Source organism: Nesoenas mayeri (assembly GCF_963082525.1).
Source record: "Nesoenas mayeri genome assembly, chromosome: 13".
NCBI classification, from domain to species: Eukaryota; Metazoa; Chordata; class Aves; order Columbiformes; family Columbidae; genus Nesoenas; species Nesoenas mayeri.
Genome location: NC_137550.1, coordinates 517158 through 533272, shown reverse-complemented (window position 1 = coordinate 533272; position 16115 = coordinate 517158). Strand labels below are relative to the sequence as shown.

The 16115-nt window shown below is 40.4% G+C and overlaps 1 protein-coding gene across 3 annotated transcripts; it reads left to right on the top strand.

Annotated features, from left to right (window-relative positions):
* Nucleotides 1-909: 909 nt before the first annotated feature.
* On the top strand, nucleotides 910-15843 carry LOC308045213 (P2R1A-PPP2R2A-interacting phosphatase regulator 1). 3 transcript variants are annotated; one of them, XM_080352364.1, is made up of 10 exons: nucleotides 910-1363; nucleotides 4576-4654; nucleotides 7682-7738; nucleotides 9286-9329; nucleotides 9409-9463; nucleotides 9907-9999; nucleotides 10548-10636; nucleotides 11073-11137; nucleotides 12162-12258; nucleotides 13379-15843. In XM_080352364.1, exons 1-10 carry the CDS (start codon nucleotides 1248-1250, stop codon nucleotides 13533-13535), a joined length of 852 nt encoding a protein of 283 aa, XP_080208490.1. In that variant the 5' UTR covers nucleotides 910-1247; the 3' UTR covers nucleotides 13536-15843. The 3 variants fall into 3 exon arrangements, with proteins under 3 accessions (XP_080208490.1, XP_080208488.1, XP_080208489.1); XM_080352362.1 differs by having other exon boundaries at nucleotides 1108-1363; nucleotides 11076-11137; XM_080352363.1 differs by lacking the exons at nucleotides 9286-9329; nucleotides 9409-9463 and having other exon boundaries at nucleotides 1108-1363.
* The last annotated feature ends 272 nt before the right edge of the window (nucleotides 15844-16115 follow it).

Sequence of the window (16115 nt, the reverse complement as noted above, 5' to 3'; positions counted from 1 at the left end):
GAAAAAAAAATGGTTTAGCTATCAATAATCTATCTTTCTTCCCTGATTATTTTTGTTGCTAAAGTTTGCCTGAAAATCTCACCTGGAGTATAAGCTTATGAAGAGATGTCTGGGTCTGCAAAGAATCATCAACTGTATTTCTGAAAAGCAACAACAGGTATTAACTCAGATGCTTAGTTTTCCATATGTAAAGGCCAGCATTGTAGCACTTAGCAAGCGAGTACTAACAAACACACTTCAGATACCTAAAATGTTTACATCTGAGTTTTAAACATCTAGTTACAGTTGAATAAAATGACTATAGTTAGACATATGGGTACAAGGTGACAGTGAGCATCAACATTGACACAAAAGACAGTAAGTGCAGGAGAGCAGAATTGCTCTCTGCAAATTTTTCGATTTGGCTTGACAGAAACTGTTATGGCACAGAAACATAAGGGAACATATCTTCGGTAGGGCTGAATTCTTGTGCCTCAGAGCCAAGCTCCGCACACCACCTCAGCGCAGCTGGACTCGGCTCAGCCGGCGGCCCGGGCTCTCCCACCCGCAGGGGTCGGGCCGGGCACTCCGGCGGGGACGGGAGCGGTTTGGTTTTCCCGGCCCTCGCAGCCGCGGCGGTACAGGGAGCCCTGGCACCTCTGCGGCCACCTCGCCTCAGCGGCGGCGGCGGCTGCGCCTTTCCATCCCGCCTCATGGCACCGAGAGATTTTTGGCTGACCCGCCTGAAAGGCTCGGCGGGAACGGCAACAAGCGCATCCCTGGCTGGCCGCAAGCCCTGCGGCGCAGCACCCCTGACAACAGGGCCGCCGACCGCCCGGGGCCGCTCTGCGCATGCGCTCCGCCGCCGCGGGCCCAGCCGCTCGGGACCGCCGTGCGGGGCTCCCCGTGGCGCATGCGCGCTGTGCGGCGGCGGGCGCGGGGGGTGTCCGGCCCGCGGCGATCGGTCCCCGGCGGCGGCAGCAGCGGCGCGGGCAGCGGGAGTGCGAGCGGGAAGCTCGTCCGTCAGCGAGAGCGGCTGGGGGAACGGGCCGCCCCCCGGGCTGCCCCCGGCATGGAGCGCTGCTGGGGCCGCCCCCCTCGCCGGGCCCGGCGCGCCCCCGGCCTCTGCCTGCGGCGCCGCCCGCGGGGCCTGTAGGGGCGGCCGCGCCGCGCCGGGCCGGGGGGAGCGGCGGCATGAGGAGCCGCTGCGGCCGCCGGCAGTGAATGGGCGTCGCGGCGGAGCGGGAGGAGCCGGAGCCGCCGCCGCGATGGCTCAGGAGAAAATGGAGCTGGACCTGGAGCTGCCGCCGGGGAGCGCCGCGGCCCCGAGCGACGGGGGCGGCCTGAGGAGATCGAACAGCGCCCCCCTCATCCACGGGCTCAGGTGAGCGCGGCCCGGCCCGCGGCGCCAGCGGCGGCGCCCGGAGCCCCGGCGGCAGCGGGGCCGCCCGGGTCGGGCCGGGCCGTTCGGCAGCTGCTGTGCCGGGCGCGGGGCCGCCGCCGCCCTGGCTGTAGTCGCAGGGGTTGCTCCGCGGTTTTGTCCCCCCTCAGCGCCCGTCCAGCCGCGCAGAGCGATGGGGATGGTTCGGGGATGGTATGGGGCGTGAGGGGAAACGCGAGCTCCCGAGCGGTGTCCCGAGCGGGGAAGGATTCAGACAACATGTCCCTCTAGGTGCGGAGGACTGTGAGAAAGCCGACGCAGAGGTGCTGTAACTCTGTTAAAACTCTTTGTTTCCATGTAGGTCAGTGCACAGTTTTATCAGAGAGAAACTAGTGATCTTTGTAACGGTTCAAGTTTGGCCAAAAAAAATCACCGCACTGTGTGTGGTTGAACAGTAAATGCTTTCAGAACAGTCGTTTGAATTCGGTGGACATGATCACTTCATGGGACCTTGAAAGACGCATAAGATTTACATCTAGTGTAAAACAGTATGTCAGTTGTACTGGAGTTTTCCCGATGACACTAATTTCGTTCGTATGTAACACTGGGAGAAACACAAGGAGTTGTGTAGACTATTCTGCTTGGATATTGTCATCAGCCCGTAGTAGGCGGTGTTTGCTACTAGTGGTATATCTGCAGTTTGGGAGAGCATATATTGACAGTAAACTTTATAAAAGGTAGTGCGCTACATTGTAAATACTTTTTTCTTTCTCTTAAACTTAGTGTTTCTATAAGGAACTAGACATCGAGTGACATACAGAACTCATAAATCTTTTGTACCCACGTGGTTAACAGTACATTACAGCTCAGAAGCAATACAAATTCTTGCCTATTCAGTCATGATTTAATGTTAAGTAAACATAATTGTCATTTTTTTACATAATCGTAATGAAACCACTATCAGTTTACATTTCCGTGCAGTACAGAAGTGTTGTGAATGGCACTTGTTCTTAGGGATATTTCTGAGAAGGTAAACTAATTATGTGAGTGAGACAGGGTGTTTTTATAATGCCAGCCTTTTGTAAGCTGTTTCTTACAAACTGAGATCCTTGACTGCTGGGGGGCGGGGAATGGCATGCCGTAACCATGCTGTAAACAAAATATTTGTTTTAGGGCCTGGGAAGGTAGAAGGGAAAGCCTGAGCTCTTACCTTGAAACTGTGCAGCCGCTATAAGATAGGTGTTTATACAAATTAAACTGAAATGCCATTTAACTAATTTGAGGTGATTGCAGTGGTTTGCCTGTTAGGAATTTTCCAGCAGAAAACTGTTTTTGCAAGATTGCAGCTCTTGGCAAGAAGCTTCAGTTTTTCCCAGAATGGCTTTGTTGGATAAACTGAAACAAAGCTCTTGCTCATGAACAGCTTTCTTTTTCTACTCTGCCTCCTGTTTTGACTTCTTCATTAATAGGTTTAGTAAGGAGCTTGGTGAATGAGTGACTATAGAGCCAGAGAATGTTTTTAAGTACAATATTTTAGATCATGGAAGTTACCTCTGTCAGAACTTTTGGCTGTTGTTTTCATGCCAAATAAGATGGATTTTTAATGGAAACTGTAAGAATGTTCTGTGAAAGGTAAGTCTGAGATCTGACCGCCCTGGTGTTTTTGCAAGTGAGATTAAAGGTAAGGATATTGTAGTGTTGGGTTTTTTGTTGTTGTTGTTTGTTTACTTTCCCTCTCTTCTAGTTAGCACTGAATATTGGACTCAGCCTATGGTAATGTGTTGCAGAATCATTCCAGCCTGTTTTCTTGATTCAGACCCTGGATTTCAGCATGTGCTGTTTGTGTTGTGTTCACATGTCAACCAGTGCACTTTAAAAGTAGTTGGAGCTGTTGGCTTCAGCCAGTAAATCTCATCTCTAAACATCATATCATGAATCCCTTAAATTTCTCCTGTTCTACCTCCTGTCAAATGGCAACTGTTTGTTCTCTTGTGGGTGTAAACTGAGTGAAACTTCTTTGAAATTTTAAAAGGTGTCTGGTCAGTTGTACTTAATGTTTTAGAGAATCAATGCATTCTTGGCAAAAAGCACAGCACTTATGCCAATTGCTATTGGCTTTTATTTCACAGTATAAGCTTTGGGTTTTTTTTTTATTTACAGCTAGATAAAAGGTATCTAAAACTTACGTGTCGAACTGCTGCATATTAAAATTGGAGGATACTGACAGTGATGTGTCTTTAAAGTGCATTATGATTATCAGTCTTTAGAACAAGGTAATACTATAGGTCAGATTAGTTTTAAGATTATATTTGTGTAGTGCTTTTGTGTTCGTCCCGAGTTAGCAGCTGAAGCAAAAAAGATAAAACTCAGTGACTTGTCTTATTTTGGATCTAATCACCATCTTGTATTTGGATCTCTTTGCCTTTGCAGTTCCTCAACTTTGCAGTGATTTTTAGGTATGGGGATTATGGATCAAAATTTGTGTTCTAATAACTATAAAACTTAATTGCTGCAGTCGCATTCATTAAATGCTGATCAGTGGCTGTTGATAACAGTAATGATGACCAGTGAAACCTGCTTTAGGAATCAAAAGAAGTAAAGTTGCCTTGATAAAGGAGCTCATTTTCTATCAAATAACCAATCCTGCATTATTTAAATGGATGCGCTGCTTCCTGGTTTGAAGTGTGACTGTGGTCAAAAGTCTTAGGGATTTAAAAAACTCGTTATACTGTCTGTTTAATGTAACCTCTCCTGGAAAAAAAGTTCAGAACTTATTAAATATTTGTAATGATAAGATTTATCAAGACACTCTATTTTTAAAAATTCTATTTTATCTATGGCATTGAAGCTGTTTCAATTATTTGTTTTATGCCGTTTTATAGATTTGTTGAATGGCATTCAAAGCAATATGCAAGCTGCGGCCATTCCAAACATCATAAATTCCCACAGAAATGTTCAGTCTTAACAATTTTTCAATTAATCTGGAGACTCGATGTGATTAATTAAAATCATTAATTGAAGTAGCTGGAACTGGAGGAAGAGCAATTTGGTTTCCACCCTCTGCCAACACGCTAGAGGAGTTCTTAATACCCGTCTCTCGAGTGCTTTGTTTTGAAATTATATCTGTCATAGCATTTGAAACTGAGCTTGTTTTAAGAGGTACTTTTTGATAAGAACAAATGGCTCTTGCATTTGACAAGTGTTTCTTTTCACAGCGATAATTCACAGGTGTTCCAGGCTAACATTTTGCGAACCCGCAGGAACAGTACCACAGTTATGAATCGTCATAGTCTGGTAAGAAAACTATTAGACCAACTGCATCAGGTCCAAAGCAGATGTGTGCAAAAAGGATTAAAGGAGAAAATGAGACTGTAGTCTGTGAAACTGATACAGCATGTTTGCAGAAAAAAGGCTCTAGACTGTGGCATTAATATACTATAGCTATAGTGAGATGTTATTTATAGATCATTTGGCCTTGGAGAGTGCTTATATTTCATTGTGATCATAACTTTGTTTATAAAATGCAAGCACATGTTCTTAGAGAAAGAAAGGTAGTTCACAAGGAAAACTAATTGCATAGATCTGTTGTTTAGTAACCAGCATGCTAAAAAAATGCAGCGATGTTCTGATCTTAAATTATCTTTTATATAGTAATGACAGAACAGACTGTTGTAACCAACAACTGACACAACAAGATAACTGTCTGATAGAACGAGTCTTGAGGCTTACAGGATGAATGATTCTAGAATGTCTCCTAGAGACATTCATTTGTGATTCCAGCTTTTGTCAGGCTTCTGTCATTGCAACTCCCCTAAATCTGTTTGGGTTTTTTTTAATGTAAACATTTTTAAAAACTAAACCTGAATAAAATATTGCATATCTTATGTTTCAGTACTATACAGATTGTGGTAGAAGGGTGTGATTTTGGCAGATTTAAACACCTGCACGGTATCGCGTCAACAGCATGATTGCTAACCTCTGTGGGGTTGTTATTTGCTCTAACGAAGATGCATTCTGTTCACTGTCATGGGAACAATGTGAGTTGCTAAAATGCTCGGATACCTGAAGGTCACACCCTATCTAGCTGCATCTTAGGGCTACTGTGGTTGTCCCAGTTGCTCAGCTGAATTTTGAAATATTTCCTTTTTTTGAGTAGCTTCTCCAAGTCTCGGACTTGAACTCTTTTGTAACCATTACTACAGGGGCAGCTGTGCCATTCTGGATGGATATTAACATGCAGTTTTCTCACACTACATATAATTGCCAAGGAAGGTTAAGTTAGGCTCAGTATCTGCTGTTTATTTTCTTCCAGAAGGTGTTAGTTACTTTGCTTAAACAACAAAAGAAAACAAGAACCACAACCACACACACACAAAAAACAAAAAACCACCAAAACATTTACTCACTAGATGCCACTGATAGATGGGTCTTGATTTTACCTTCAGTGAAAAAGCCTGTCTAATACACTGTAGAAGGGAGAAAGGGGAAGATGTCTTCTATGTGGTAGTCTAATAATTTTAAAGGTTTTTTTAATTTAAGCTTTGTGCTTTCTTAAAACATTAAGGATTTGAATAGCATAATTTTAACAAACGCATTCAGTCTGCTTGAGCAAGTATCCTTTAAAAGTGACCAAGGTTTCTTTTCATGAGAATTAAATCAAAGGACTACGAACAGGGAGGAAGAGAGTTTTAAGCATTGACAAATCAAGGATCATGACTTGTTAGAGGATCCTCAGAGTTAGGGGTTTTAGTTAGTGCATTCGATCCTACAGAGGAACACTTAACTGTCTCTTCATTATTTTATTTCACATTGTGAGCCACTAGTTTTGTATATGTCCTGATAATGTCAAACCTTAAAGTATGTGGATCCCAGTCATAAAATTGGAATATAATGAGTGGAACAAATGCATTCCTACTGTGGAGTGACAAAGTAAATAATTAGGAATGTCCTATTATCCAGATCCTTTGTGTGAGAATCAAGGTCAATTCAGGGTCCACATTGGCTGGTACAGCTTGGAGGAATTTTTATTAGGTGCACAGGAGTTTTGGGAGCCCAGTATAATAGTAAAGCTGACCTAAACTGGATTTAAGATGTAGCATTATAGCCGTTAGACTTTAGTAGTATATATTATAATGACTGAATTCTGGCACAAACGTTAGACATCGTCTGTGTGAGTCTGATAGGCTAGTATCTTTTGTGGGAAGAAGGGCATGATGTTTTGACTGTTTGTTTTTGAGATGGAGTATTCTGGATAGAATTAATCATCTGTGATAACTTCCCATAATCTTTTGTGTAAGACAGCAAAATCTTTGTGTTTTCCATGACACTGATTAGAAGATGGTGTAGTAAACAGTTAACTGAATGTATGTTAGTTCTCCAACTTTAGCACAATGAAGAGCTCTAGTAGTGTTTTGTGAAGAGGAGGAAGCCTCAATACTGCATAAAGTACATTAACACTTAGTAATACAAACCTTACTTGCTGAACACACATCCATGTTAAAAAGACATCTCGTTTTTATGGAGGGGTTGTCAGCTTGTAGAGAAGAAGTTAAACCTCTGTTCAAAGCTTAAGCTTCAAATTTTTGATCTGTGAATGGGTTATGACAAAAGTCAACTGAGGGTCAAACATTTGAGGAATGGGAAATATACGAAAGGAAATTAAAAGTGATTATTTTCTCAAAATATAATTACTTGATTTTGAGTATGCAGTTTTAGATCATGGTATTCCAGTGAGATCTAGAAGCAAAACTGGCAAAATTAACAGAAGACCATTTTTAGTGAAATCCTCTCTGATTTTACCCAAATTGCTGAAGTTCTTGAGAAACCATAAGGAAGGTATTTAACTGTGTTAGCCTTCCAATAGCTGACTTTTTCCACCTGTCAAAGTACAGGCAGACAACAATCTAGAAACCTCTTTGCACAGTGTGTTGGTTTTGCTTTGTATTTTTAAAGGACCTATTGCAGAGCCTTCTGGGTCACTGAAATGAAAATATTTATGCAGCTACAAATATTAAGGATGACAGTGTGCTGGTTAAAAGCAGCTTCTTTCTCTAGAGAAGGCACTGAGTTCTAGTTGCCAGGCTGACAGCAATGAGCATCTGTGAGCATGCGAAGCATGGAAGTACATAGAATCATGTTCTTGCACATAACTAATGTAGTTTCTATATACTGAGAATGTTAGAAATGGTTTGGGTTTTTATATTACTTCGTTTTTTAGTTTGGGGTAGTGCCACAGAGTGGTTACTGAGATTCCTGCACCTTTTTCTCCGTTCTCCTGTAGTTTCTAAGTGTGTCTCAGTTGTGTGTGACTTGTTTTTGCAGCTTGTGCCATCATCTCCTATCCGTATTCCAAGCAGCCGGCTTCATCAAATTAAACAGGTAAGCACAGATTCTAATTTTATTTTTAATTTTAAATATCTTCAGAGGGGGTTGTTCTGGTTTGTTATGCTTTGTTTTGTTTTCAGTTAATATGTGATGTCCTTCAAATAGCTGGAGATTTTGCTTTGAAGCTGTAGTATCGAGTCTGCTGCAGTCGGTCACTTCAAGGTGTTTTCAAAAGGAAGGGCTGTGTCTTGTCTACAGAGTTTTACATTTCATAAAGTAGAAGACATAGCGAGAAGAAGATTGGAGAGGAAAGAGCAATCTTAAAATGGACATTTTACAAAGGAAACCCTTAATGTAAACCCTTAGGATAAAGTTTAACCAAGTGTTTGGCAGTAGCGCCAGCATAAATATTCAGGGCCAATAACAAAGTGTTCCTTAACTTGTGTTGGCACAAGACTTTTTTGCAACCAGGGAATGAACTGGATAAGGAAACACTCTGGCTAAAAAATAGCTTGGACTCTTCTGGCTGGGTTATTTTTCATCTGTATAATTTTCTTATCCAGATCACTGGACTTGTGCTGTCGCAGCATGAGCGGAGGGGGAAGGGCAGGAGAGCAAACACTTGGGAAGGGAGGCGGGGGGTGACAAATATCTGAGCTGACTCAAGTAGCACCACAGCAGACAAGAGACCACAGTCTAAAGACTCAGGTTTTAAAATCAACCAGCTCTGACACCCGTGACTCCTCTATTTTATATGTTGACCTTTTGACAGTAGAATGTTTATAAAATTGGCTTGAAGATGCCTTCTTTTTAGCTTGCTAGTTTTCAATGGATGAAAAATTAAGACAATTTGATGCTGTGGCCAGCATTGTGAGGGTATGATGTCTGAAGTGATAGAAGGCACTTCCGCTTTCCACCTCAGATATTTAAGGTGCATACATAGTAATCCTGAAAAAACAAAACAAAACAAAACTGATTGCTTTCATTATGTAAAAATTTACTGGCTTAAAGAGACTGAAGCAGGCAGGTCAGCTGTAGAGCTGTTTTTATCAACATTAAAAAGCTTAGAGTTAATATGTAAATGTGAGAGCAAGGGAATGAACTACTGTGGCTCTGCTATATTACATGAATTAAAGTCTACTGCATTGCAAAGGAAATGCTGACAGTCTACTTAGTTACTAGTACATAGAACAAGGTAAGGATCCAGTCATGCATTTGAAGGATTATCTCTACTAGTTTCAAGTATGTGTATTTTCTGATATACTAGACTGCATAGTCTAGCATGTGCAGAATTTTTGGTTCATCTTATCATTGTTCAGTTTTGTAACTACATCTTGGATAGTAATGAAAATTAAGAAGCTGCTTGAGAAGCAACCAACTCCCATAAGCACTTCTTATGTGATGGTGTCTCTTGCTACATCTCTTTCCTGTCCTCTCCCCCGCACTCATTTGCATGTAGTGTGAGAGCTGAGGGTTATTGTTGCTTAAGCAAGTTCAATTACATTTTCTGTACACCAAAGTAAAATGAAACTAGAGCTCTTCTGATTTGTTGTAGCAAAGCGTTTTTTTTGGTCTTAATTTTTCATCTGCTAATATTTTAGGAAGAAGGAATGAATTTGATGAACAGAGAAACAGTACATGAAAGGTAGGCATTAAGGCAAGCTAGAGTACTTAATGCAGTCTTCTATGGGTCTGGGACAATACATTTCTTTTCTTCTTTATAGAGAAGTGCAAGTAGCAATGCAGATGAGCCACTCATGGGAGGAGAGCTTGAGCCTGGTAATGAATTCATGCTTTAATTTGTGTTTCTGTTGTCAGTATCAGGATACTAGAGACTCTCTCATGTCAACATTCTCTTTTATAGTTTGACCTGCAGTTACGGTGTTAGTGTATCACTGCTTTTCATCAGCAGTTTTTCACCCTAACAAGGCATAGAATTGTCAGTTTTTGGAGGATACATGTGTGTTCCTTGGGCTGGTATGTCGAAAGAAAATTGCATGGATGTCTGCGCATTAAAATTTTCTTCTATGTTCTGATACTTACCAAGTAATATTTAAAGCTTTTTTTTTTTTGTTATTGTTAAGCTTAAACTCACAAATGACTACCTAAAAATTATGAATGTCATGGAGGATAACTTTGGAATCTTACTCAATTCTAGACCAATCAGTCCTTTTCATGTTATGGTACTTGCTCATAAGATTAATTCTATGTACAATTTACAGAGCGACAATGATTTTGAAAAATCATCATCACCAAAGCAAGTAGACTTTGTCCCTGTTTCTCCAGCTCCTTCACCTACCAGAGGAATAGGGAAGGTGAGAAAAATGTGGCAATAATGGTTTTATCTTGAGCAGTGCAAAATAAATTCAGCTGAATTAATAGCAAAAGATTAAGCCACCTGTTCCTTTCTACCTTAACTGCAAACAAGAAACTAGAGGGTAAACAAAAGAAACTGAAAACCCCAAACCAGAAAATACCAGCTGGCAGTTGCACATCTTGTGGACGTGCATTTCTGTGCAGTGGTCAGCTGTTAATCTGTGGTTAATAAACCTTATTCTTTATCTGCCTTGCTCTTAGAATGAGAGGAAGGGGCATACATTCTTATTTTATAAACCATAGTCTGTTTAACCAGACTATGGTAAAATAAATCCTTGTCAACTTTCATGTATTCTGCATGAAAATGGAATCTGCCTGATTTTTTTTTTCCTCAGTAAGAAAAAGCAGTATCTCAGTATACCCAACCGCGTTGACCGGTGGCATAAATTGGTAGTGGGTTTCTTATTTACCTGTGAGAAAGTTTTTGTTAACATATGGATGTGATACAGTATTTATATGTAAATAATGCAAACTGTTTTGCTCTCAGCAATGTTTCTCACCATCTTTGCAAAGTTTGGTGAGCAGCAGTGGGTTACCTCCAAGTCCTAGCCCAAGTCCAACAAGGCGATTTTCAAGGTGAGTACCAGGTCAGATCAATAACAGAAAATTGGCAAAGCTTGTTCACAGTAGGCTTGGAAATACCAGAATTTGTTATATGCATAATTGACTTCTGATCACAAATATAACTTTATATATGCATGTAAACTTTGGCTTTTACAGTGCTCTAAAATATTTGTTAAAATCCTCATATTGAAGCATCAGGGGGGTGGGCTGCCCTGTGGCATCTGTCTTCTCAGTGTAATCTCTGTATTGCTCTTAATGAGATCTTAACTAATTGAATTGAATCCTAAGGGTGGGAGGAAGGACTTATTTTGGATAAGCTGTTTTAATGCCTGTTTTCTTAGTGTTTTCCTCTTTGTTTGTTATCTGAACATATTGTGATTTTTTTTTTACATGTTTTAAGGCTTCCTTTATTAATGGTGATATCAGTATAGCATATGCCTTCTTTTAGCAGGAGAAGCCAGAGTCCAATTAACTGCATTCGACCAAGTGTTCTCGGATCAATAAAAAGAAAAGGTAAAGTATTTAGATTTGGCTAATATGCCAACTTGTTTATTTTATAATAATGCATATAGCTTTCTTCATAATTCTGTTCAATTGGCTGTTACTTCAAAGAGTGCCTAGAAATAGAGAGTATTACAGATAACCAAAGAAATTGAACTGTTTGTAAAACAGAAATTGATAAATTTGTTTTTACTGTTCCATAAAACACACAGTTTTTCTCTTCTAATGCCTCTCCATTGCTGTAGTCATATAGATCTGATGGCAAACACATGTAACCTGCTTAACAAAACAAAAAAAATACAACTATTGGTATATTTGACAAACACAAAATGTTGAAAGTCCTGGCTAAATGAAGCACATAGGTACTGTAGATTTTAAAATTGCTTTTCAAAACCAAAAAGTGATGTGCAGAGACCTGGTAAGCACCTTACGGCTTTATTGGGAAATGCTTCTCTATCTTCCTACATTTTTCTTCAAGTTTAACCTCTGGTTATTTTATTGCATTTGTGTTTATATCTTCCTGCTTCACTTTTGTAATAGAACACTTCTGGCTCTGAGACAGCTTTTGAAATACTTTTATGTGAGTTCTGTCATAGGCTGTTTAAGCATATATCTATCCTCTCTTCTTCTAGTGTATTTGGAAATCAAAGTCATTATGTCAGTTCAGTGATAATCCTAGACCTTGTTTTTATTGATTGCAAGAGGAAAACAAACTCTCCTTATTCTCAGCTTCTCTGATCTGGTGGAGCTGAATCAACTGAAACAAAACGATTATTCTTTGCTACCGAAGAATAAATATCCGATGTCTAAACCTCAGTTCATAACTCACTAAACTTTCCTGAAGCTTAGACTAAAATGTTTCTGAGAAATAGTCTCTAAAATTTCAGCATCAAACTTCTGGCTTATGTCTAAAATAATCTGTTGCAACATGTTTGAACCCCTATTCTGTTTGCTCTGTAGAAGTAGGTTTTAATTTAAAGTAGGTTTTAGTTTAAATGAGTAGTAATTGTCTGTCACTCCTTATCTCTTACCAAAGGTGTAACAGAGATGGAAGATCATCCAAAAAGATTATTCCAAGGATCCACCAACATGCTCAGCCCTGAAGCGTCACATCAGGCGGACCTTGGGGGATGGTAAATGCTGTGCTGTTCATTGTGTCGGTTTTGCCAGAACTGCTACAAGTCTTTTTTCATCTAGTAATGGTTGTGCTTTGAAGCTGCTTTTTAAAGATTATTAATACAGACATCCTGTAATTTTGAAGGACTGAAATTATCACAGTAAACAGGCAGTAATATTCACTACAGTTTTACAGCTTCTAGAACTGACTGTTAACATGCTTCACATACGTGGGCATTGAGCATGTTTAGAAAAAGATACCTCATGGCTGGCAGTTTTTACTCTACTTTCAAGTTGCAGTCAAATGTACCTGCTGGTGCTTGTGGGTGGATTGGAGGTTTTTTCCTTCTTGTTTTGCCCTTGCCCTTAGTCGCACAGGAAAATTTGTCTGTCTGACCCTCCCTGCTGGAAGGAGATAAAAAGTACTACGTAAAAAATCATTACGACTTGAAATAGCAAGGGATTTTGATTTAGTATTTTAGTCAAGAGGTTAACAGTACTCAGGGTGTGCCCACACATCTATCAAGACAGGATATGTTTGTCCTTTTTGCCTCTCAGCTAGTGCACACAGCTGTGCACAAGTGCTGAGCCCATTTGAGTGGCAATAATAAAACGTGTTTTAAAGGTACTGTAAAAACACTCCTTTTCTGGACACCCTATTCATAGTAGGTATAGCAGTGCAGGTTCAGTTGCTGCACCTTGATTTGGGAGATGGTGATTTTTAAAAACACTTCACTATCACTGATGTCAGATCACCTATAGTTACAATGTTGTGTCCTGTGAAATACAGAGTGAATGGTAAAACTGAAATATGAACAGTTTACCATCAACTCTCCTGACAGAAGAGAACTCTGTGTATTTTTAGCCTGGAACCTTGTAGGTGTTGGGGTCAAGTCTTGCAATGAATTTCTCTGCCTGACGCTCCTCATTTTTGGGTGAGGAGAAGGAGGGGATTGCCAGAATGTGATCTGTTTGTTTGGAAGTAGTTACAGATTTATTTCAAATCATAGGGCTTACTGTTCCTTCAATGTTGTACATTTGTTTTCCAAATGGCATTGTAATGATTGACAGCTAGTACTAGAAACATGCCAGAAAGAGTCCCTCACTTCTTATATCTTGATGTTATTCTGTTTTCAGTCTCTCGTCACACGCTCTCGATGACAACAGAAGCAGCGCAGGCTCTTCCTGTGACTCACCAGCTGAAGTCGGCACCAACACAGACTCTCCCGTCTCGCTCCCTGACTCCAGATCTTTTTTACCAGTAGATCTTACGGCTAAGTTACCTATGAATTGAGGAGGAGAAGTCTGTGAATGGACACCAAGAAACAGGCTGGTTAATCAATAAGACTTTCTGTTGTGTGTAACTGATTCTGTTCCTCATAGGAACTTCCAGAAATGTCATTATTTCTAGAAAACTTCCAGAATAGTTCCTTGAGGAGGAATTAGTGTTTCTAGTGATTTGTATGACATTTACTAAAATACAATAAGCATTTGAATTGCAAACGTATTTGATGCTAACATGAGTAAGCAAGCTGTTGATTTACAATGGATGTCGTCTTGTTGGCCGTACGTTACGAATGCCGTGTGCACATTCCGCTTGTGGAAGACTTGGCTTTCCATCGGCCAACGGGCAGCGTCTTCACTAGTATCAAGTGATGCTTATGAAGTAACAGATAATTTTCACGTTTGTCTTCAGTCTGAAACCAATGAAGCAGCTTACGAATTTGGCTTTATTCCCTGGGTATTAGATATTTATATTTTTTATTCTTCATATGAAAGCGGGAATATGGGGGAGGGGGATTGATTCTTGTGTTCTGTTATCTATTATGATTGGCTGTTAATTCTGTGTTCTAATAGATGTCAAAAGAACTAATTGGTGAATTGTCATCTTGAATTTATACATTGGATTTTATTTATGATCATGACTGCTGTTCTGACCAAATCCAAATTAGGTGTGGAACATTCTTCTGGGGTTTTGTAGTGTTGTGTTGGTTTTTTTTCCTTCCCCATTTAGGTGACATATTAGAGTGGTAGATGCTCTATTAAAGGTCTTTTAATAGGAAAAATAGTAATAATGTTTGGAATAAAACATTAAATCCTCAGATTTTCGTATTTAGGAATTCAGGAATGCATTCTTTTAACAGACAGTATTTGTCCTCATATATGACTTTTGTTGGACAAATACAGCAAGGAATCTTGAATGCATTTTTACAGGCTGAGGCGGTCAAAGGCTTAATCTGTGTCTGTTCTCATGGCATCACTTCCTCAAACAATGGCATCAAGTTATTTCTGTTGTTGAAAACTGGAGATGCTATTGGAAGCCTGGAATTTGGTAATCTGAGATGTTTCGGGATTCTTGTACTATATTTGCGAGGGCGGAGGGTTGAGGCACGTTGATCTCAACCTTGAAATTCCCCAAACAGGAGGAAAAATCTACAAACCCCACCATAGCAGCTGTTCCAGATTTTCCAGCGGCACCCTCATTTTGGTTGTTGGCTCCCGTTACGTGGTTGAACTTCCCCAGCTGGGTCCCCATTTGTACGTGTGTATGTGTCTGTATGTGTATGTGATTTCAAGCCTTCTCTTCAGAGAGGTTAATATTTTTATTTCAAACACTAAATCTTTGTAAAGTGTAATAAGAGAAAAGTATAGAGACGTCCTCAAGTAGGAGAAAAGTCCACTCTGAACTGTGCTGTGAAAGAACCACGTGGATGAAGCTCTAAATGACAGCACCCATCAAAAGTAGAAATGGATGATTTGGAGTGCGAAGACCTGGCAACCTGAGGGCCAACAACCCTTTTCCATATGTCCTTACTGTAAAAAGAAAATAGTATCTATTTAATAGTTTTACTCAGTTCAAGAAAGATATGACATGGTTTACTTTGGATTTAATTCCTCTTAAATTATTGTAATAGTCACCTTCCTGATTAGAGTTCCTTTTTGAAAACAAACAACCAAAACAAGCAAACAAAACTCACAAAGACTTCAGACTGCCCTTCGTTCCTGCCACAGATGGACAAGCTCGTGTTTAATGTCTGTTTGCTCTCTGTCTAACATGGCATAGTTTCATTCTGCAGTTTCAGGTATGTGCCAAAGAGTTGCTGTGCATTCACTCTTTTGTGGTGAGGGCAAGACTTAGTTTTCTTAAATCTTGCTTGTTTCTTAAGAATGCACCTCCTGCTGTCTCTTCCAGTCTTTTTTTAAAAGATGCATCAGTAGAGGGGTTTAATAGTTGTATGTGGGTCAACTTGTATCTTTTCTGTTGAATATTTATGCTGTTTTTCAAAGAAGTGCCAATAAATGGAAAAATAACTGTTTTGCTGATTCTGCACTTTGTAAGAGAGGTAACCATATTCTTGTTTTCATCTGTGATTAAATGTTTTTATTTTTAAATCAGAATATCTATTGCAACCCAGTCTAGTTTACATTTAAGTTGGCCTTAAAATCTGCAGCAGGCTTTTGTGTTTTCCTCGCGCAATGCTATCGTAAAGTTCTGTGACAACTCTAGGAAAACCGAAGAATAAAACCAAACATTTTCAAAGTACTTTAACAGCTACACGTGTCCCTGGTTTATACGTAGAGGAAGTGCTGGTGAAATGGTTTGGAAGACGGAAGGTACAGCTGGTGGGTGGACAGTACTGAGGCTCGTGCCTCTTGGGGAGCAGAGTGGGGGCTTTGTCCTTATAGGGCAATTAATGCTGTTGGAGGAGAGAGAAATAGTTCTGTATCTGCAGTCGTTCCTTTCCTGCTTTTGCAAAATGGAAATGACTTTAACCTTGTGGAAGAAGGCATCTCAGTTTCTTGTCTGTTCGTGTCATCAAGAAGCTGCACCCTGGAGTCAGGAGACTTGTGTAGTTTTTTTCCACTGAAATGA